Below are 22,765 nucleotides of genomic sequence, written 5' to 3' on the forward strand. Positions count from 1 at the left end.
TTCTAAAGTCGTGTATCATGCATAGGAACGTTGACGCCTGCAAGGCTCTGGTTATATATTTAAGCACGATTTGTTTGCTTCAGACAATTTCAATGGGGGGAGTGTGGCGACTGGAGGATGCATGTTTTCAGTACCTGACCTGAATATTTAGTACATTCCGAAATACTTGTGAAAAAAATTTGAAAGTGATTCATAAGTCAAGCGTAAGCTCAGTTATGACACCAGGCTTATTATCTGGAGGTCATGAGAGCCATGCCACCTGAATCACGTGCAATTTTTTTTGCAAGTATTTAGGAATGTACTGAGTAAAGGAAAACATGTCAGGTAAAGAAAAACATCACTCCTACAATGAAAGCTGAGGTTATCAACCATTATCATAATAATATCTTAATATTTATTTATTGACCATACATCTTCCCAAGAGACTGATCCATCCAGCATGTATGTAATTCATGCTGTTTTTGTATTTGTTCATTTTATTGTCCCTGTATTACTATTCAATGGCTCAGTAATACTGTATTTTGGTTTTTATGTAAACATAGGCCTACATCTTTCACCTAAATTGATTAATATTCTAATCTTTACTTGAATTGTAGGGATAAGGTTCAGTGTAAAGCCACCGGAGGATGTCACTATTCTAGTTGGAGGCTCAAGAGATATACCTTGTATGGTAGAGGGGAACACAAACGTGTTTAAGATTGGCTGGTACAAGGGGTCGCATAGGATTTTAGAGTGTGACGAAAAATATATTTTACGCACCATAATTAAAATTCACAGGTAGCGATTATAACTTGCTTATTTTTTGATTAGTGTGCATCGGTACTACTACAATATTACTTGATACAAAAATAATAAATATTCAAAATTATATTGCGCCATTATAAAATAAACTTTTTTTTGCAATGATTTTGCTTACAGTACGACACTTACGACTACAATTTTTTGAAATATGTTAAAAGGTCTTCAATAACGTAGCTTTCATATTACTATCAATGTCATGTCATATACATAATATCTTTCATACCTTGCCCTGACTTCTGCATACCAGACAATTTTAGACTGAGCATGTTGTAGCGCAGCTTGTAAGCAAAAAATTGCAAAGTGTGAGACAAGCTTAAATGTTGATCAGCAACAGCCCATGAGCATTACTCTTGGTCATTGGACAACATACAATGTGACGTCAAACCAGCACAAAGTGCAACCATTCTCTGCTCTTTTGGAGCATACCTAGTCATGCTTCCATACACAGCATCAAACCAGCTAGTCATTTATACACCTGGTTAGAAAGAGAACATAGGTAAAATGCCTTGTTTTAAAACACAAGCGTGTTCTCGCGTTATATCCTGTTTTTGTATTGTGGGGGCTACTTGTTCATGGAACCCATGTCTGCTGGCTCCCCATTTGCCTTCAATGTATTATAAATATATTTATGTGATTGCAATTAAATAACTAAATTAAAACATTACATAGCTCATTTAAAGGATAAGATATGGTATTAACTTCCACTGACTCACAGAATAAAAACAATTATATTTTTATGAAACTTATGAACGACATGTTTCGACGTGTCCCATGTCACCATCAGGTAATAACGCTTATGCTACTGACGGTTTAAGTACTACCGGTCAGATCATGACATAGGCTTATCGTGACTATATATGGACATACAACCATTTTTTGTCAAAGAAAACTTGATAGTATGTCCTCAGCTTTACTAGCAGTCACTGATATTTTTGTGTATAATTAAAGTTAGCTATTCTGTTCCACAGTGTTCAAAGACCCTGCACAGTATCTACAGAAAATGAGATACTGCATCTGCGTAATCTACAATTATCTCACAGTGGTATCTACACTTGTCGAGTGTCTGAGGTTGGTGTACCAATCATGTTAGAGGCTACTACAATTATCAATGTCGTAGGTAAGAAAAATAAACATCTGTAAAATTGATGAAAAGTAGTTTTCATAATTATGGCATGCATGGTCATGATGCAGATGCCAATATCGACGACGCTAACGTTGCCACCATTGGCAGTGATGGCAATAGATGGTTGTGATGTGACAATGATTTTTCTGGCACAGATGACAGCTGAGATCAGTGTTCTCCCCAGGATTTTTTTAAGGTGTAATGGGAAAACGCGCAATGACACCTCGTTGGGCACATAATATTCCACAGTGCCACAGTTGTATTAATCCTGCTTTAAAGCCATAAAATTAATTATTAGGCACAATAAAAAAAATAATCATTAGTTGATTACACATGTATTCTATGGTACTCAAAAAAAAAAAATCATTTATTTATTAATTTTTTTAAAAAAATAAATGGTGATGGTATCTTGTCTGAATGAAGCTGTACGGTAAACTTGTTTTCTGAATGAAGCTTTAACGGGGCCGTTACAGCTTATTGCCCTATGGAGAACACTGAATGGTGGCAATGATGGGGACAATGAGGAACTAGTTGGGAAATTGGCTGTTGCATGTTAAGTGAATGAGATTGGTTTGTTTAGTAAAGCAATTGTGTTGACAAGCTTTTATCTAAAAATTATTTCACAACGTCCTTAATTTTACCCTAGAGCCAATAGTGTTTATCAAAGAACCTCCAAGTGTACTTGAAGAAGACAATCATGGGACAGTGACCTTAGAGTGTCAGGTCAAAGGTAATCCACCACCGGAAATCAAGTGGTTCAGAGATGGGACTGATATGACTGGCAGTCCAAGACATAAGGTAAATACTGTATACAGAAGTCACATGAAATATTATGGAGACCTTGATACCTCTGCACAAAATAACTGTCATTGTGGCTATCTGTGTCTTTGTGTAGTAGTGATTTGTTTAGGAGGGTATTAAACTAACTTCAGTACATCTACATATCTAAAAAAGTGCAACATATCCATGGTTTTCTCTGATTGTTTCAGATTGAGGGCGGTAAACTAACTCTGACGCATCTGCATGCCTCCGACAGTGCAACGTATTCATGCTTTGCATCTAATATGCAGAGTCAGGGTACCAGAGAATGTCGTGTTCATGTGCGAAGTAAGTCTGACCAACTGGGATCTGTGGTACATTACTCAACTTCAAATTTGTTTGCCTTCATAATGATTCAATGATGATAATATTGATTCAATGTTAATAATGATGATAATAAGGATTCAATGATGATGGTAATGATTCAATGATAATGTGATTGAATGATAATAAAAACGATTCAATGATAATATTGATTCAGTGATAATGATGATGATAATTAGGATTCAATGATAATAATGATTCAATGATAATGTAATTCAATGATAATAAAAATGATTCAATAACAATAATGATTCAATGTTGATAAAAACATACAAGTTTTTTTATTTTGTCTGAATAGCAACACCAGGGATATTAAATGTGACGATTATCCCCGGACATATGTCGGCTAAGATTTTTTGGCAAGTGCAGGATAACGGTGGCTACCCAATTGGCAGTGTGAGTCTTGAGTATCGCAAAGTGGATGAAGGAGGCTGGAGAATAATGAGGGATGTCTCAAAAGCTACACAGGTATAGTATACCTCCAAATTAAGTTGTTGGTGCAATATTGCACATTAAATGTGCACTATTATGAATAAAGCAGACTTAAGTTCTATGGAATATCTATATTTGCTACGGAAATTTTGCCTAATTATGGATGTACTACGGAAATAGACAGACACTACAGAAAAGTGCCATTAGTCTAGACCCAGAAATATATAGGTCTACACATTGTCTAACGTCCAGGACAATGATTGACCACACGGACTTGTCAGATTACTGATGATATTGTAAAACCCAAGAAAAGTTACCCATAAATCTTCATCCTGTCCAGTTTATTTGAAATTCCACAGCTGGTATTATACTGTACCTGTAATTTTGAGCAACCTATATCTTGCACTCAAGTCAAATTATTAGGTGCTACAGAAATTGTTCATTTACTATGGAAATTTAAAGACATAGTTATATGGAAATGCATTTTACTAACTTGAGAAGTCTGATAAAGCTCAAATTGAATTTATAATATTTGCATTATGTTTGGACTGGTTGCTAAGCAACTCTTCACTGTGTGTGTGTGTGTGCAGTCATGTATTTAACTGTGCATGTATACTGGAGTTTAAAGCTTTTTTTCTCAGTTGTGATAATAAAATTCATTTATACAATACGGATGAGGAAACTAATTCAATTGATAAACCATTCTAAAGCTAATTAATTACAGATAGTATAATTAAATATTAATTACAGATACTGTAATTAAATATAAAAAAAAAACATGCTTTATAATTTTATAATTTTGTATAAGAATACATCACATAATTCTATAAAGCAACTTCCAGAATGATATTTTGGGATGGCTCACGGTGAAATAGGTCATCCCACTATACCTCACTGCGTCGTACAACAAATCCAACTCAGCTCCTCTTAGTGCTAGACAATGCGGCGGTGTCTGCTGATTGCCGAGTGTAGTCTGAACGGATCATTATTAAAAACAATCTGTTGCGTGTCCCTTGAGGTGTTGCGTTCTCCATAGATTCTCGTCGGCTGATGACCATTGCTGGTACAGCGTGTGCCCAACTTTAGATTCAGTTTAGATGCAGTTTGTCTTTAATAATTATGTACATAGAGTAGTCTGAACGGATCATTATTAAAAACAATCTGTTGCATGTCCCTTGAGGTTTTGCATTCTCCATAGATTCGCGTCGGCTGATGACCATTGCCGGTGCAGTAGATGCCTGACTTTAGATTCAGTTTAGATGCAGTTTGTCTTGAATAATTATGTACATAGAGTAGTCTGAACGGATCATTATTAAAAACAATCTGTTGCGTGTCCCTTGAGGTTTTGCGTTCTCCACAGCAACATATTTATCTATGACTTTAGATTCAATTTAGATGCATTTTGTCATTAATAATAATGTACATAGAGCGTTAAAAAGAATTAAATATTTACCTTTCAGCACACGTATAAGATTAATCATTTGGAACCAATCTCTAAATATGAACTGAACATCTGGGCAAGTAACAAACTTGGTAACGGTGTCATTAGTACGCACAGCTTCATCACATTGCGGGAACAACAAGGTAGGAGATTGATGCTGCCAACTTTCATCTACATTAATATCATTAATTTCATCATTTACAACATTATTGTATGGTAGTATAGATTCTGGTGGTTATATGATAGCCTTCCAAGGCACAGGACCATGGATTCATCCCTGTGGTTTTTTTTTTGTTTTTTTTTTTGGTGGATTGTTTATGCAGCAGTATGGCATTAAATTGTTTTGAGTGCACCCTCCAATTGGACACTTCTCTAATTCTGAGATCCTTCTAAATTTAGATAACTTTTCAATGTATTTAACACAAAGCTGTCCATCCTAGTAGAGACCAAAACCAGAAAGCTCCCCAAATTTCAAGTAGTCTTAAATTGGAGGGCAAACTATATAAGGATATATTTCATGGCTGACAAAAGAATTTCTATGCAATGCATTCTATGTGTGCAAATGATATAAATTATTACGGAATCTATTATGCAGGAAGCTAGAAATAGGTAATATGGATGAGAATGAAATGCCCAAGCAGTCTTAACAAATAAATAATTAAATTTAAATTCACATTACAGTATTTAATAGACTTGTTGTATGCCTGACTATATTTGGCCATATGTTATTTTGTTTTAATTTTCTTTTAGATGCCAGTAATCATAATAAGAATAGTGCGAAGGGCTTCATCGTTCTTGGAACCATTTTATGTGTATTTTTTTGTCTTGTCGTCATTGGATTCTTCTACTTTTACCAGAGAAAGGGAAAGTCAAGTTTCATGCCAGGTGAGACAATTAATAATAGGTTCTTTTCAAAACATTCTAAAGTCGCTTAAATATAAAGTGATAGTGAATGTATGTTACATGCATGAATAAAATAAGAAAACAATTTGAAAATATGAAAAATACCGGTACTTTATACTTTTTGGTGCACTATGTTAAATAAGAAAATATCTCTATTTCTACAAGACTGATTTGAATTGCGGTGAGAGCATTTAAAGATCAAACCAACTGTTCACTAATTAATAATTAGTTCAACTGTTCACTAATTTATAATTAGTGAATGGTTTGGGATAAGCAATGATGTCACAATTTGTGACTACCGTTATTGGTTGAATTCATAGTATGCAAAATTCTAATAAGGGTTTTGTCTTATTAAGGTATTGCAGCATTGCGTGAAGATACTCACATTCTAGTAAAGCATCAGCACAGTCTACAGGAAGCCCACCAGCATGCAAACCCAGCGTTCGATCCTAACACCATAACCACGGAAACAGTGGAGCTTCGAGATGTACAACCTAATCAATCCAAGACCCACGCCAACCTGAAGGAGAACAAGAAGTTAAAGAAGAGTTCCTTACAGAAGGAGAAGAAACATTCAAAAAAGAAGGTGGAAGTTGTTGGGATAGATAACATCATGGTGGAGTTGCACGAGAAGGAGACGTCTGAACCAGGATGCTCATATTCACAAAGAAGGACAGTCCATTTCGAAGAACCAGAAATCCATGAAAATAACTGCAACAATACAAGTGAATGTAACTCTGATGCAAGTAATGAAGATTCATCATAAGGCAAAAAAAATGATGTGTTGCCCAAGTATGGTGACCTCTGGAAGTCAGGGTCAGTCGGTCAGTGTCACCTACACAATTTGGTTTGTAAAATGGTAATCACAGGGCTAAAGTTCATGGTTAAGGTGTCAAATTTATTAGGGAGCTTTCGATTGAGAACATAGTACGAGAACTTAGAACGTATTCACTCATCCCTGACTGTAGTCGCGCAGGCTCTACATTTGACTTTGTATCAATTTTGATGTTTTATGACGCATACGTAAAGATGTCACAAACGCTGATGCACCAATTTATAATAACGTTCAGACATGCACAGTTAAATTAAAATTACATTCTATCATTCTATATCGTAGCAAACCGAAAGCTCTCTGTTATTTAAAGCTAGAATGTTGGCCTTTTAAAAACATTGAAGTATTTTAGGCTCATTGTTTAAATGTATGTGAAGAGTATTAATTTCAACTTTAATTGTATATTTTACTTACAGTATGACTTCGGTATCCATTAATGTAAAAATATATTGATCACCTACTGCATAATATTTCAATTCAATGACACCTAAATGAGAAAATGAAAAAAGTCATCCATTTGTTTTGATCTACTCGCATGTTTGAATTCAGCATGATAGTGTTTACTATAATTGTATAAATAGTGTTATCATGATTTAACTTGAATACAGACAAAATATATAATTCTATAGTAATGAAATTATATACTATCAGATATTTTTGAAATATGGCCCTAGTAAATATGTACTGTACCTCTAATAGACTGGATAATAAACAAACTACACTAATAAACAAATAAACTAACAAACAATTAAAAATAATGAAAGGTTTGGTGATGGTATACTTGATGTGGTACTTGTGGTTGCCAGGCATGTGTTACATGTTGGGCCATGTGGGCCTTGTATTCTATTTTTGAATAAAGTGTGTGCTACATACGAAAATAAAAGACTGGATACAGTAAACGTTGCAATTCATTCAGGCTACTGCTGGACAATGGCCTCATCCTGAAACTCTTCCGTCTGTCCTGAACAATGCTCATTATGTATAGTCTTACTGACCGCCTCATGAAGTTGGTCCTTCCAACGTTTTCTTCGCCTCCTCTTTTTTATCTTGTAATTACTGTATATGCTATTTACTGCTGTGCTATTTAAGAAAAAAATATTTACCTGGAAAAAAAAAACCCTGACTGACCGATTCTGATTTCCACGTCACCATTCTTTGGCAAGAGAATTATATTTTTGCCCACTCATAAAGAGACTTGGTTACCAAAGCTTCAACCAGCCATGCTAGATGGATTATCTTTGTTTAAAATGGTGAAAAATACACACAATGAATGACAATGGTACTTTTTTGGCACTAATTGAAAAAACATTGATGGTCAAAAATTATATTTGATGTTTTTAATTAATGTTGTAAATATGTTGCTATTAAAATATTTGTTGAGTGTGTGTGCTGGACGTACACATTCAGTAGTGTAAAGAATGGATTATGCAAAGTTTAAATGATTGTGAACTGTTGGTACAGTACTTTTTCCAAATGTAGATAAGTTGTGTTTTTGGACTAATGTAAATATTTGTCTCTATCGTGAAATATGGAAATACCATACTAAACTGTTAAGTCATAGCTCCAATTCTCTGGCATTCTTCCTGGATACATTCATTCCCCCATTCCTTGCTATTTCAATTTTCCTAAACTTTTCAGTTCTACATCTTCATGCTCTATCCAGACTATCAAATTTTCCTTGACAAAAAACTGTTGTATGCCCATACAGTCATGATGTGGTGTCATTATGACCATGTCACATTTTTTTAAAATGAAAATTGATAGTGTGGAAAGAGATTCAGACTTACCTAACTTGAATGTTAAAACATTGAAAACAGGCTTGTAGGAATCATCTAGCATTCTTTCTTGGTATCTCCATTCCCCCTACCAAATTCTGTATTGCCTATCTCTCCTATTTTTCAACATATTATTACAGTATTCAATTGGTTTTTACCTATCTTTTTTTCCTCTCTTTTCTTCTCTTCAAAGACACATGCAAATTGCAAAGAGACTATTATACACTCTACAGATGCTCAGCAATATCGAAAGACAGTGAATGAAAAATTTAGTACAACATAATAAAATTACTATAATTATTGATAACAATACTAATAGTTATTTTTTATTTTATTTAAATTTTAACCATAAAAGGTTTCTCATGATAAACAATATTGCACAAGATAAATTAAGTCCTTATGGGAATTGATATCACAGCACACCAATAATTTTTCCTTATCTATTTGGATTAAGTGTATCGTTTCGATCGAAGTCATTTTGACAGATGCCAGAGACTCACTGCGCCCGATGTCATCAGCCGACACGATTCTATGCAGAACGTGCACACGCAACGCAGCTGACATCTAGCGCCCACAAGGAGTCGTGTTGGAGTCGTCGTACGACCATTGCACGATGCAACAAGTGTTCGGCTTTCTGTGAATTTAAAACTGATTACTGTAATCTGTATTCATCTTATAAAAATGTTAGTAGCTTGCCAATGAAGTAAATATTTGCCTTCCATTTTGAAAAATAAATGAATGAGATTATGAATTTTCAGTTGTGATATTTTGCTTATTGTTTAGAAAATCTCAATAAACTGCTAACAAACAAGTTGAGCAGATGCCACAACACTTTAGGAGTGACTGAAATATGTGGTTTTGTCTGCATGCCTAAACAACCCAAGAACAACCGTCTTTTGGATGGCCCATGTGCATGTTAAAGAAAGCAGTACACTCTTCAGAAAAGAGTAGGTGATTGTCTCCTTGTGTATTGCCCAATCACCACCAGGACATCACTGCAAATAAGACTTCTTCAGACTTGCGTGGGTTATCCTTGGTGTTTACACCAAAGAAATCCATCTATACTGCACTGGGAGCAACCATTCTAAAACAGGTTAACTCAGCAGAGGATCTGAAGTGTACTGTGAAAGCTGCTGGTTCAAAAATCTATATTTTCTTTGCATTACTTCACATTTGATCACATACGATACTTTCTATTTTAATAATTAAGATCTACCATAAGCTTAGAGCAACTTTTACTATTTACCACTACCAGTATTGCATTACTCTGCCATTTATAAGGGCCTACATGTCTATCCATGAAGCATGTTTATGTACAATCCCATATCGTTCAAGCACAGACCATACAGTCTATCGCCTCTACATACCAGTTAGTATCATGCATTATCTGTACTATCTGCCTGACGTAGGAAGTGTGTCCAGTTTCTGCCATCTCTTGCAGCTACTTCTGCAGCTGAAATATTGTGACTGCAGTTTTAGATTTGTGGTTTAAGAGCACAATTTTTACCATCCTAAAACATAAAATTCCTCCTTGACCCCCAGTGACAATACTCCGAAAACTAAAGGCCCTTGGTTTCAACCCCTGTGAACAATTTCTGGAACAACCACTGCTACACTAATGTATTGCAAAAAGTCCTCTCCAATACAAGTATACTGATAAAAAAATTATACATATTTCATTTCTTGCTTATTTGGTAATTTCAAGGCTTAGGTATAATTAGTGGTGATTTACTTTTCCTGCTAGGAACCAAAATCTGGCAGTAATGAAGCAACCTTCTTCCTCATCTCAAGGACTCGTTTTTCCCGTTCACGTTCCGTCTTCAAAAGTTTAGGAAAACGCTTCCAAGCATTGAATACTGTCTTTAAACCACGACTGTATAGATGAAGCAAAATGAAATGTAAATTTTTGTTTTAAAATAACCAAAATATAAAAAAAAATATACAAACCAGTAAGTGCTAGCTAGCACTATTGCTGTTTATAGCAATCAACAAAAACCAATAATAAATAAAAATCACAAAATTCGTATTAACAATTTAACAGTATTTGTATTTTTGAAAGTACAGTTTTTTAGTATTTGCGTTTGAAACTAATAAACATTAAAAGAAAACACTATAAATTTTAAATACTGTAAGAAATCGTGATACTAACATGTGATCGTGTTGTCTGGCAAGTGTCTCCTTATCTATCATCGCTAACTTCTCTTGCAACGTGTGATCAGACCATGCATTGAAAAACTTCATCACTAGTGTCTGTCTGTAGTGTCGTCTAGCCTTCTGCAGTTGTATGGATTGGTAATGGCCATACTAAAAAACAAATTCATCTTCTGATTGAATCAACTGAACAAGTTGGCATATTAACCAAAGCACACGCTGTGCTGTTTTGCAACCGACAGATATATCTCTCCTCTGCACACATGTTATTATAAAATCCTTAATTTACCAGCCAATTTAAGAGTCTATGCAAAAGAACAGAGTACACTTGTTGATTTTTGTTGGCACTCTGAGTGAATCGTTGAAACAATTCATCACAAAGCTTTGAAAATCTTGAGTAAAATTGGCAAGTCAAGTTCTAACGCTGATACATAATTTTAATCAAGATTTATCTATCATAAAAAAAAACTATGATTTCAGTAGGGGAAGATAATTTTACAGAAAATTATTTAAGTAATGCTAATACATCAAATGTTTTTTTTATTTTTGGATATAATCATCCCTGAATTGAAATCACTTTGTTGAGGTAACCTGGATTGGGGGGGGGGGGGCTTGAAAAAAGGCCCAGATGCGGGACCTGGGTGAATAAGTACAAAAACTATGGTCAAAACTGGGATGGGAAGGAAAGTGACATGTTCCCTGTGGCTCTCAAGAACCTATAAAGGGCCGGTGAGAGGGTGAAGACATTAATCATTAATTATCAATAGCAATAATAAATCATTTACCCTTTTCCAAGAATTGAAGTATCGTTTCTCAAGAATAATACCATACAGTTCGTCGGCACACGCTCTCTTATCTTGCAAGACAGTCTGTGTATGATGATGCCATGACATCAAACAATTCCTTAGTATCTGGTCGCTATGGTGATTCACTGCTATCTCATGATTCTTATTACTCATTTGCATAAGCCTGGTCCATGGCTTAAATCCTTTATTTCGTATGAGAGTTAACCGATAATGTTCTGATGCAAGTGTATTATTCTCAGCAATTTGGTTCAACCTTGCCTGTTTCTCAAGTTCTTTCTAAAATGAAACGAGAAAACGTATAATAATGGTCGAGCAACAAATGGTCGAGCAACATTAACTGTTCTGCTAGCCATTGCAGTATGGGCGTAGATTTATCAATTCAACATTACCTGTTGTGCTAGCCTCTTTTCTTCTCTTCTTTTTTCAATCCGTGCCCGTTTCTCTGCTTCTTCTTCAGCTTTCCTTCTGTCTTCCTCTTCCCTTCGCTTGGCCTAAGAACAATATATACAATGAACATTAAAATCACCTACGATTGCTAAATATGCCAAGTACAATATAATTATGATGAAAGCCAAACTTACTGATTGTTCTTCTTCTCTTTTCCTTCGTCGATCGTCAATTTCTGCTTTTCGTTTTGCTCTTTGCATTGCCCTTTCCTCCATCCCCTTGAGTAGTGGTGCATTTGATCTACTGGAGCTACTTGCAGATGTTGCAATGGTTGCTGTGCTCTCAGATCTTGCAGTCGATGCTGTCTGTGACCTTTGGCATTAGAATATTAAACATTACATATGTACAACTTTTGAAATTTTTATATTACATTGCCTTAAATAGTGTAATACTGTATCCAAAAATACCCCTCACCATGTTGCCTTCCACTTGGGTTCTGCTTTGGACACACCTGGGGCCCTAAGCAACTGAGGAAGCCCTAAGAGGCCTGTGGTGCACGAAGCACTACCCTGATCACAGCATCACATCACATGATGATTAAATAATAAAGTTATGAATCCACCCTGAAATTTATAATAATTGATGTGGTTTGATGACTACCTTTCAGTGATTGGAATCTGCAAATCAAGTGGTGGCTCATGACTTGTATTTGGCTCCAATTTTCTCTCGCATACTACTTGAACATCCAGTAATTCTTGTTGTAGTGCATTCTGTCTATGCTTGGCCTGCAGTTCCTCTATCATTCTGTGTTGTTCCTTTAACTGGTTCTGCTGTTCCAAGAGGATTTTCTGCTGAGCAGCGTAACGATGTTCAAAGTTGTTAACAGTGTAACTGATATTTTGTTTTGATCTTGGTAAACTCATATCCTTTTTCCCACTTGAATTATTGCAATTTGATAGACCCTCATCTTCCTGTAAACTAGCAATTTCATTTTTAGTAAGTTTGGTATGTTTTCTGGTCACTTGCCAAGCATGTCTTGGTTTCTCTACAGTTCTTTTCTTACGGGTATCTCCAGAAGCATTTGACCTTATTTCACTAATCTCCGATCTGGCTGTTGAAGCAACTGATGTCATATTTTTCTTTCCTGCATTAGCAAATATATCTTCCTGTAAAATTGATATTTAGAAATCAGTAAACATAAATTGTTGTACAATTGTATACAAATTAAATAAATTTATTCATATTTCATTTCATTTCACTTTAATCATTTAGTTCATAATCAACTCAACATACAGTTAAAGGAAAATAACTTAGGTATTATAACATACAGTCGAAATAATTATAGAAATTAAACAAATCAATGTATACATCACTGAAAATGAAAAGGGAGTAAGCAAAATAGGCAAATGAAACACAATTGCAATAACTCTCCAAGATAAAAATGAAAGAAAAATATTAATAAGCAAATAAATAAATAATACATGAAATAGTTATTAATTAAAAGTTACTTTAGAAATATTATTGTTGTACAATTATTATTGTTGCCATGATGTAAATTTCTACTTTTATGGCACAATATGTTCATTCCACATTTTTTTTAAATTTTTAAGATAATTATTATAAAAAAAAAAAAGAGAGAGGGGGAAATGCATTATTCTAATTTTCATATTTACACATGTTTGTTTGTTTGGGTAGTGTAGCGTTTTCAAGTGAGTTTAATGAAATATAGTATCTCTATTTCTAAAATAAGCAAGTTATAATCTAAATATATGTTTTTAAATTGATGGAATATCTTACAATGTGTTTATTGTTTGAGTCAGTGCTACCAAAGACTCCCTTATGTCTAGTGTCCTCTTGAATACCATGCTCTTGTTCTCTATTGCTCCATAGCTTGCCAGAGGCAGCAGCTTCTAAAAACAAGGCCATCTTATTACGTGTCATGTTTTTGTCCTTAAATAATTCTCTTGATTGCAGTTCTGCTTGAGTCCAGCTGTGCCATGCTACAAAGTGCTTCCTTAGAAGGTGACACCGACGGTGCTTTTCTGCTGAGATTCTCTTTCTGTAAGAACGCAGAATAAAAAGAATCTAGTGATTATAATTAAAACAGTATGCCAATACGGTAAATCATTCATAGGATCCATACAAGCATTGCTTTTGAAACTCATTATTATGTCAAATGATTTTCAGGATTGGCAATAGTGCATACACCAATTTTTCTGGTTAGGAACCTGTTCAATTATATCTCAAATACCTGTCCATGTTCTTTTCTCTAACATACTTTCAGTCTCTTATGTGTAAACATAAAGTTATATGAAGTCACCCAATACCAGGTTTCTGAGATCAAATCATTTAAAACCAGGACTATTTTATTAATAATGAATAAAACTCCATCCAATTAGCCCAGTGGCAAATCTAGGTGTGCACACGCCAAAGAAAGCTCACGCCACACCTTTGGATATGTCCGAAACGAAAAATCAAGCTCAGGCAGTTAAAAAAAATCACCTTATATTGCGACCTGGCACCCTCTCACTAATCATTGAGGGCCCCCCGCCCCCGCAACCACTTTACCATTGCTCTTCAGCCCCATTTCAAAAATCCTAGATAGGCCACTGCAGATCATTAGCTTATCCCATCAAATAAGTGGCAACCGGGTACTTACTGTTAAATGAAAAAATAAACTAAAAATTCCCATTACATAAATGGCTGACCTGTGATTTTCTTTGATGTGATGCTCAGTTTCTTTCATCTCTCGCTCTGCACGGGCTGCATGAACATATGCCCTCCAAGCATTCCATGCGCGCAACATGCACCTCCAGTCTGCCACCGCACGTGCCTTGCCTATCTTCAACCGATTATTCAGTGTCAATTTGTACCAGGCTGAGAAATGTTGTTTAAGTATCTATAAAGAGGTTAATACCTGTTTTTAATTTGAGAGAATTATGTTTTTCGATGGCTGCAATTTAAAATTTGGAGATGTTCATATGTTGAATGCTTTTTTTTTTTTTGGAAGTTACATTTCTAAAAATGTGTTTGTAGTAATTAAAGATCAAACAAACTCTACTGCATTAACTATTGTATATGCGAGAATATAAATTAAGAAAATAATGGATTGTAGAAATGAATTGTATATAGGAATCAAAATTCACCTTTAGTTCTTCTTTCCTCTTTTCTACTTTCAGATTGTGAACATTTCTTAAAAGTTCTCTCTTTTCTTCTTCCATTCTCCTTCTGTTTTCCTCCTCTTCTTTTTTCAGTTGTTGTATAGCTTCTTCTCTTACTGCTTCTTGTCTATCTTCTCTCTGCCTTTCTTTCATTTTAGCCTCTTCTTCCAATCGTTTTTGTTCTAGTTTAGACTCCTCTTCTAGACGTCTTTGTTCCAACATTTGTTTTCTAATTCGAGTCATTTCCTGTTGTATGAGCTTCTCTTCTTTCTTTGATTTTATCACCTTTTCTTTTTCTTCTTTTAGTACCATCTGTTTTGCTTGGAATTGTGCATCTTTCTTTGCTTTCAATGTCCTGAGCTTTTCTTCTCTCTCTTGTTGTCTTTTCAGGCGATTGGCTTTGACCTTTTACAGTTAGGAGATTCAGAACAATAAAGATATATTGTAAAAAACTCAAATTTCACAATTAGATTGGAAAACATTGTTTTGGGGAAAATGAGTGTGCTGCTCAAGTTGGCCTTTACCTTAACAGTCTAGCTACATCATTATGTAATTCTTGGTTCCTTTTCTGCCCATGCCCTACATACAGGGGCTCTAACGTGTCCTGACCATCGGACAGACCTGGACCATGTCATCCAATGCCTTATAATTAGCCTATTATTATGGTTGCCTATTATTTAAATCCCTAATACTGTCGTCTAGAAGCACAATTTTGGGCCATTACTAAGCCATAACAACTCTCCATGTGAACCCTACAGTACCAGGTATTTTCATTCCGGAAACTTGACCAAGGCTTTGCCAAACATGTCAAACCCCCTGTCAGCCAATTTCTGGAGCCAACACTGGCTACATCTTATAAATACTATTTTGTTACCTGATTTTGTCGTGCTTCCATCGTCATCTTTGGATCTTTGTGTTTCTTTTGCAGTCCAAGGTTCTGCTTAAAAGAATTGTCAACAAATTCTTGATTCAGCATACCCTCTAGAATCCCTTGAACAGTTTCACTGTCATTTCTGCTGTCAATTTCATTATAGACATCTGATCAAAAAGTAAAAGACACTATTTAAATAATGTAATCAAAGTCAGATAATACATAACTTGTCTTAATTAAGGCTTCCTTACTTGAGCTGGCATTGCGACCTTAGCAGTGCACGGCAATCGAACCAAGACTTATCCTAGGTGGAAGCTATGGAAGCCCAGGATACTGACGGCGGGGTACCTGCACGTACATTCTTTTGGTGACAATGGCATTTCCACGTCGGGAGAGCGCTTTTCATGCCCGCGGTTGATTTGATATGCTTTTTTTTAACCGTCGTCTCATTTCATTACCAGAACAGCTGTTTATTTATTTATTTTTTTCTTTTTCTACATTCTGATTCATGGTCTGAATACTGTAAGCGGCTTGAGACGATCTTATTGTGGATTGCGCTCTACAAATATACTACAATTACCATTTAAGTAACTTAATAACATTAATGTCAGAGGTTCAATCACTGTGCATTTCGCTTGTGTCCTTCTGTAAGGCACATAACTACGGTTGTCTCTCCCAACCCAGGAGTACAAGTGGGTACCTGGTAGGTTCAATCACAAACATGCACTGATTACAGCTGCAACATTATGGAATTCTCCCCAGGGACCTGAGTATGTGCTTGATCCAATGACCAGGGATAATAATGATAGGTGCATAGAGGTGTCTACAATATGCACTCTATATGTTGACCATTAGTTTATTATTTTGTATAGAGCCTGCATTGTGTTGTAAAATGAATGGTACAACTGCACTGTAAACAGTATGTAATTTCTACACAATAACAACCAAAGCTTAAATTACTATACCTTCAGACTTTATCCCGTTATATGGATCCAGAAAGTTAGATTCTCCGAAATCAATATCCAGTATTGTCTCTAAGTCACTTTTCTCAGCGTTTCTTACATCATCATTTCTTCTCATTAACAAATCATCATCTTCATCATCAAATCTTAAATCTGAGTCGTCTATCTTCAACTGTTCCACCATCCACTGATTTAAGAGATCTTGTGCTGAAATTTGAAAACAGAGAAACAAGTTGTAGACTTCATTATAGTTAGAGGCCATTATTGCTTCAATAGTACAGATTTTAGAGCCCTGTCCAGACTATCAAATTTTATTTGACAAAAAAATCTGAAATATGGTCATGATGAAATCAGGTGACTATCATTTATTACCTTCATTCTGTGCCTCATTATTATCCTGTAAAGCAGCTATAGTTTCCATGGCATCATTATAACCATCTCTGATTGGATACTTTTGAGACGGACTTCTCCCAAATGTGATAGCAGTAGCTTGATCGGAAGCTGCTTCAACTTTCTACAAAGAAAATTAAGCAACAACATTTTTTAAATCTCAGTAAATGGATAAAAATCAAGATCTGTATTTTAGTGTAGTGATGGTCCAAAATAAATGAAGCAGCATAGTCTATTTCCAGGAGCCACTTGGGTGCAAAAAGCACACGTGTGAAATGGCAGGTGTCCAAGTAGATATTGAAACATTAAAAGCTCATGACAATCACATTGAAATAACTGTATTGCAAATACCTGTATCTTCAATTTTATTATAACCTTTAATATTTTGTTGCAATGAATGCTGTTATTGGTTGAAAGTGTAGACATTTTATGTGATGTAATACTACTTTAAAAGTGACAATCCATTTAAAAGGCATGGAATTATAACTTTATTGCCACTTTTAATGTAGTGTTTTAATGAATAAAATGAGACTGGTTGGTGGTATAAACCATTAAGTTATTACACCTCCATATGAACCAAGTCTGATTGTGTATTATGTTGTTTTATACACATGAACATCAAGGGTCACAGAAGTATGTTAGTTGTTATTTTCTGCATTGGACCAGAGCACACTGATTTTGAATTGCTGATGTTGTGCAGTAGAGACAGAATTATGCCCAGACATGAGACACAGAACAAAATCTGCATCCTACCTTTATCCAGTGTTGAATATCATTTTCTGGAGTTGGGACCTACAACAGAAAAAAGGCTTAAAATCAAGCAAGTTCCTAATAATAAAGTTGAGCACCTAAATCATACATAGGCTCATATGCCAAGGGGCCTATGATAGGCCTATACAGGCATGCAAATTACAAAATCAGCTGAGAAGGAAAGGAATAAACATCCTTTTATAGGGAGGTTTCGCAAGCTTAAGAAAATGGAAACTAATGTGGTATGTCACTATTCTCGTAGTCAATCCATCCCATACAGTAGCATATCTGCCAAAACGTAGACGATAATTGACTTCTTCAACTCACGTAGGGCCTAGCCATATAGCCCTATGGAAGCAGGACAATTTGTCCCCAGTCAACTTGGCCCCAAGTCAACTCAGCCCCCCCCCCCCATCCCNNNCCCCATCCCAAGTCAACTCAGTCCGATAATTGACTTCTTCAGCTCACATAGGGCCTAGCCATATAGCCCTAGGGAAGCAAGACAACTTGTCCCCAAGTCAACTGGTCCCAGTCAACTCGGCCACAAGTCAACTCGGCCCAAGTCAACACGGCCCCAAGTCAACTCAGCCCCAAGTCCACTCGGCCCGATAATTGACTTCTTCAGCTCACATAGGGCCTAGCCATATAGCCCTAGGGAAGCAGGACAACTTGTCCCCAAGTCAACTTGGCCCCAAGTCAACTAGGCCCTAAGTCAACTCGGCCGCAAGTCAACACGGCACCAAGTCAAATCAGCACCAAGTCAACTCAGCTCAATGTCAACTCAGCTCAATGTCAACTCGGCCCAAAGCAGTCAACTCGGCCCCAAGTTCAAATTATATATCATAATACTGTATATATTTGATTGTAATCTTGTACCGCACTAAAAACTTTAAATACATGTTTCCACTTTGGCCGAGTTGACATAACAATGAGGTATATTTAAAAATATTACATTTTGTTCTGTTGAAATTTATATTTTTTTTATGAAGTTCATCCTCGCTGAATAATTATGAAGACAGTTTAATGTACTTGTACCATTGTGTTACTTTGTATATTTTTTCTCCAACCTGTTAGTGGATGTTTCTCTCTCTGTTGGTTGAGGATTGAGAATAAAAAATCAAATACAAAAGTTTAATTAATTTATTATATCCCACGCTACATATAGTTAAGAAGTTATAATTTTAGATTATTATTGTTAGGCCTATGTATAATTAAGAAGTTAAAATTTTAGATTATTATTGTTAGGCCTATGTACGGTTAGGAAGTTATAATTTTAAATTATATTATTTTATATTATTATTATATATATACTATGTATATATAAAATAACTAAATATATAATAAAGAAATAAAGAATAGACCCAAAGACAAAAGAAAAGAGAAAGAAAAAATTAAAACCAGAGAAAATTAATGAAAATAAAATTGAAAATTATGAGAAAAGATAAAAAAAATGCCCAGAGAGAAAACTTACCTTTAATAATATAGCGGCAACGACAATCTTACAACAGACCGCACAAGATCGTACAGATACAAATATATTTTGGGTACGGGTTGACCAAAATGACGTGGGTACGGATTGACCAAATGTGGCTAGTTCAGGCCTATAACTATGTAGGCCGAGCTAGGCCTAGAGGGTCATCATAAAACTAGGCCTAGGCTACCTAGAGGCTAGGCTAGACAGGCCAAGGTAGGCTAGACTTGGTCCAAGTCTTGGACTAGAAGAGTAGACCTAGCTAGATAGGCCTAGTAGTAGGCATATTCTAGGCTAGGCCTACAGAAATATAATGAACATACTTTAGAAAGAGAAGAAGGTGTTCTTGACCATCTCTTCCACTTGTAAATCTCAGAATTTGAGCTCGACATTTGAAGCGACACTAAAATATCAACATCAGCAACAACGTCCAAGTAGGAAAAGCGTCTCTCGTTGCTAGCGAACTTATAGCTTTGCTTATGGGAGGTCAGTCAGTGGTACGGCGGCGGCGGTAGGCATGCAGCCGCGGCGGCCAGTCGACGATTCATGCTGTTATTCTCTTTACGCATGCGCAAGTTTTACGTCATGTTTCAGAAATTGTATTTTACCCATAGAGCTATTAAACATTATATTCTTATTATACCTCTATGATTTTACCAGTGAACCAGTGAACCAGAGCCATAGATAGAAAGAGTTGCGACATTGAGAATTTAGAAGCCATTTTGTTTCATACGCGATGCGCGTTCTGTGTCTAACATGATGTGCGTTCCTGTGTATAATATTGTATAATACATTTAGTCTAGATGTGTATAAGAGACAGGTTTCTTACATCATCATTTCTTCTNNNNTTTTTTTTTTCTTATTTAGCTTAAATATTTTTCCGAACGCATCTAGGCGAATGAGAAAATAAAAATAAAATTTTAATGATGAACGTAAACAGTGTAATAATGCAACTGATAAATGATTTAAATTTATGTAATTAAGAAATAAATAAATATATATATATATATATATATATTTAATATATAACTATTAAAAACATATTTAATATATAACTATTAAAACATATTTAATATATAACTATTAAAAACAATTAAAACCAAAGAAAAGATTACCATTAAATAAAATAGGTTGGGTCTTCATTGATTAAAATGTGACGAATTAACGATAATTGAAAACAATTCTAATTTTAATTTCAATCATTTACGCGAGCACGGAATTTGCGCGAGTACGCACGCGCGCAAATATTCGATTACATATGAATTCTTATACGCTGTCCATACTAAGTGATGTTAATTATAAAATATAATTGTAAACCCAATTAAGTGTGTGAAATTAATATGCAATGTACGTAACACATATACTTTGCATGTGTTCATCGGGAAGATTATGAAACAAAATGGACGGTGTGTACCACGTGACTTTCGTAAACCAAGGAGCGGAATGTCGCAACTCTTTATATATATGGCTCTGCAGTGAACCAGGCCATGCTGCCCTCTACTACTACTGAGCATCATCAGTAAACTAAGGATGGGCTTATTTTCAAAGATTACTTTTCCAAACGAGGAGGCTTCTTTCCAGAATTAATGCCGTTAATATTGCTTAAACCGCACAAGATTGGAGTACTCCTGAAGACATTTTCAACCATGGAATTTCTGTCTAACCATTTAAAAAAAATTGAAATAGCCTATATTCGCGTTTTATATTTATTTATTTTTTTAATTTAGGCCTATTATGAATGATCAAATATACTGCCAACCACAATCACGTTGGACAACTACATCATACATATCAATTATATTTTTAAAAGCACGCTTTCGGATATCATCATTAGATATTGTATAGGCCTAGTGTTTATAATTTTACTTACTAATCTTGTTAATATATTATTTATTACTGTAGGCCTACTGCGTTCTTCATTTCGTAATATTTTTTTTTTCAATAAAATTAAAATCTTGTATCTAAGTATCTTTTATTACCATAAAATTCAAAATAATAAGCATCTAATGTAGGCCTAGAAATTTAATAAACTTATGTGTAGGCCTAAATTTGTAACTTATATTGTCATATTATTAACAATTTCGAATCTCCTAACGAATTTAAGATAAACCGGAGTTAGCTTCAATCTGAAGCCATTAAACGGTTTCATATTGAATGCATGCACGAAGTTGATCAAAACAACTCCCTGATCAAAGCCAGTGTACCGTTTCAATTATAATTCGGGTTATTTTTATATTATTTTATATTGATATGCCTCAGACACATCATAAATCATCAAAGAATGTAATGTAAGTATAGCCTACAATCTCGAAAAGAAGCTCATAGTAGTCCTATCTTGATTTGAAGCCCATGGGCTTCTTTTCGAGGAGCTTATTTTTAAGATTACACAGTAGTACTTCCCAGCAGTGATCCCTATTAGGAATACGTCTTCCGTGTGTAATCTCGGTGTTTGCTGTACAGTCCACTTCAAAATTAGATGTGATTTTTTATTAACGTCGCTGCAATCCAAATTGGTCTTTGAGGGCCGCAATTGGAATAAAATCCGTCAACACCCAAAACCTTCGCAAAAAATCATATTTTACGAATATGCTTATAGGGCTATATTTTTTGAATATTTAAAAACTGGGGTAAAGAGGACGTAACCACCTTTTCAACCCTTTCCCCCAATATTTAAATATTCAAATATCTGTCATAACCGCTCTCCGTGTTTCAGAAAAATCAGTTCTACAACATAGTAACATTTTCTCCGGAGCATGGCTTTAATCTCTTTTTTATGGCGATTACAATTTCCCTTTGTTAAATAGAGTCAGGCGGACAACGACCTGGAAGTGCGTTTTCAATTCACAAATTATCTGTGTAATGATAAACAAATAGTCAGTTATTTATTAAGTACCGTATATCACAAGCAAAGTTACCCGTTGGGAAATTTACGACTGACCACAAACTGTTTAACTCGGACTGCTTTTGATTATCTAATTCCCAAAAAGAGTGTGAATAAATATGGTGTGAGAAGAGAGTATTCCCTTCCCTGGTGACACTCCTGTTCCCCATTGGACCCGGCTGTTCGCCGGGCACCTATTAGTAGGCCTACACCGTTGACCTGTGGCTAATGTAGAGGAAAAACAACATTGGCCGGAGGACTGAGCCGTGCGGGAAAAACAACTCGTTGTCTGCTACATGATTCCACCATCATTGAAGTAGGGCGGATGCAGGATTTGGTGTTAGGGTCCGAGCGTGAGTCCACATCACCTCAGGCCCACCATGGTTGGAGGTGAGGTTCAAAAATTTAGAAAATATGGACCTATATGTGCCCGGAAATTGCATTTCACACACTCATACTTTATAAAATCACTAAAGCTCATAATG

At 35.4% G+C, this 22,765-nt stretch overlaps 2 protein-coding genes across 4 annotated transcripts in view; one reads left to right on the forward strand and one right to left on the reverse strand.

Annotated features, from left to right (window-relative positions):
• The window catches only part of LOC117121647 (hemicentin-2-like), a 27,006-nt gene extending 17,807 nt beyond the window's left edge, over positions 1 to 9,199 (forward strand). For both annotated transcript variants that reach the window (XM_033266889.1, XM_033266890.1), the window contains exons 10-17: positions 597 to 777; positions 1,770 to 1,918; positions 2,571 to 2,722; positions 2,914 to 3,031; positions 3,366 to 3,535; positions 4,960 to 5,083; positions 5,691 to 5,825; positions 6,200 to 9,199. In XM_033266889.1, the coding sequence (XP_033122780.1) occupies positions 597 to 777; positions 1,770 to 1,918; positions 2,571 to 2,722; positions 2,914 to 3,031; positions 3,366 to 3,535; positions 4,960 to 5,083; positions 5,691 to 5,825; positions 6,200 to 6,609 (1,439 nt within the window). In that variant the 3' untranslated portion in view covers positions 6,610 to 9,199. The remainder of the gene's footprint in view (positions 1 to 596; positions 778 to 1,769; positions 1,919 to 2,570; positions 2,723 to 2,913; positions 3,032 to 3,365; positions 3,536 to 4,959; positions 5,084 to 5,690; positions 5,826 to 6,199) is intronic.
• On the reverse strand, positions 8,766 to 19,956 carry LOC117121646 (coiled-coil domain-containing protein 191-like). Of its 2 annotated transcripts, XM_033266887.1 has the most exons (14): positions 19,723 to 19,956; positions 17,932 to 17,970; positions 17,161 to 17,302; positions 16,792 to 16,995; positions 15,830 to 15,993; positions 14,941 to 15,360; positions 14,503 to 14,693; positions 13,592 to 13,853; positions 12,455 to 12,960; positions 11,989 to 12,166; positions 11,797 to 11,898; positions 11,387 to 11,683; positions 10,600 to 10,754; positions 8,766 to 10,323 (listed from the first exon to the last, which is right to left on the reverse strand). In XM_033266887.1, exons 1-14 carry the CDS (start codon positions 19,789 to 19,791, stop codon positions 10,191 to 10,193), a joined length of 2,862 nt encoding a protein of 953 aa, XP_033122778.1. In that variant the 5' UTR covers positions 19,792 to 19,956; the 3' UTR covers positions 8,766 to 10,190. The 2 variants fall into 2 exon arrangements, with proteins under 2 accessions (XP_033122778.1, XP_033122779.1); XM_033266888.1 differs by lacking the exon at positions 17,932 to 17,970.
• Between the last annotated feature and the right edge of the window lie 2,809 nt (positions 19,957 to 22,765).

The sequence above is a fragment of the Anneissia japonica genome, unplaced genomic scaffold, assembly GCF_011630105.1.
Source record: "Anneissia japonica isolate Jap-2015-1 unplaced genomic scaffold, ASM1163010v1 scaffold287709_len1912824_cov184, whole genome shotgun sequence".
Taxonomy (NCBI): Eukaryota; Metazoa; Echinodermata; class Crinoidea; order Comatulida; family Comatulidae; genus Anneissia; species Anneissia japonica.

Coding starts and splice junctions, on each gene's coding strand:
- LOC117121646 (XM_033266887.1), bottom strand. CDS start 19,791: ATGTCGAGCTCAAATTCTGAGATTTACAAGTGGAAGAGATGGTCAAGA. Junction 15,361..15,829: donor TGGAAGCACGACAAAATCAG/GTAACAAAATAG, acceptor TAACTGTAAAAG/GTCAAAGCCAATCGCCTGAA. Junction 12,167..12,454: donor CAGATTCCAATCACTGAAAG/GTAGTCATCAAA, acceptor CTAATGCCAAAG/GTCACAGACAGCATCGACTG.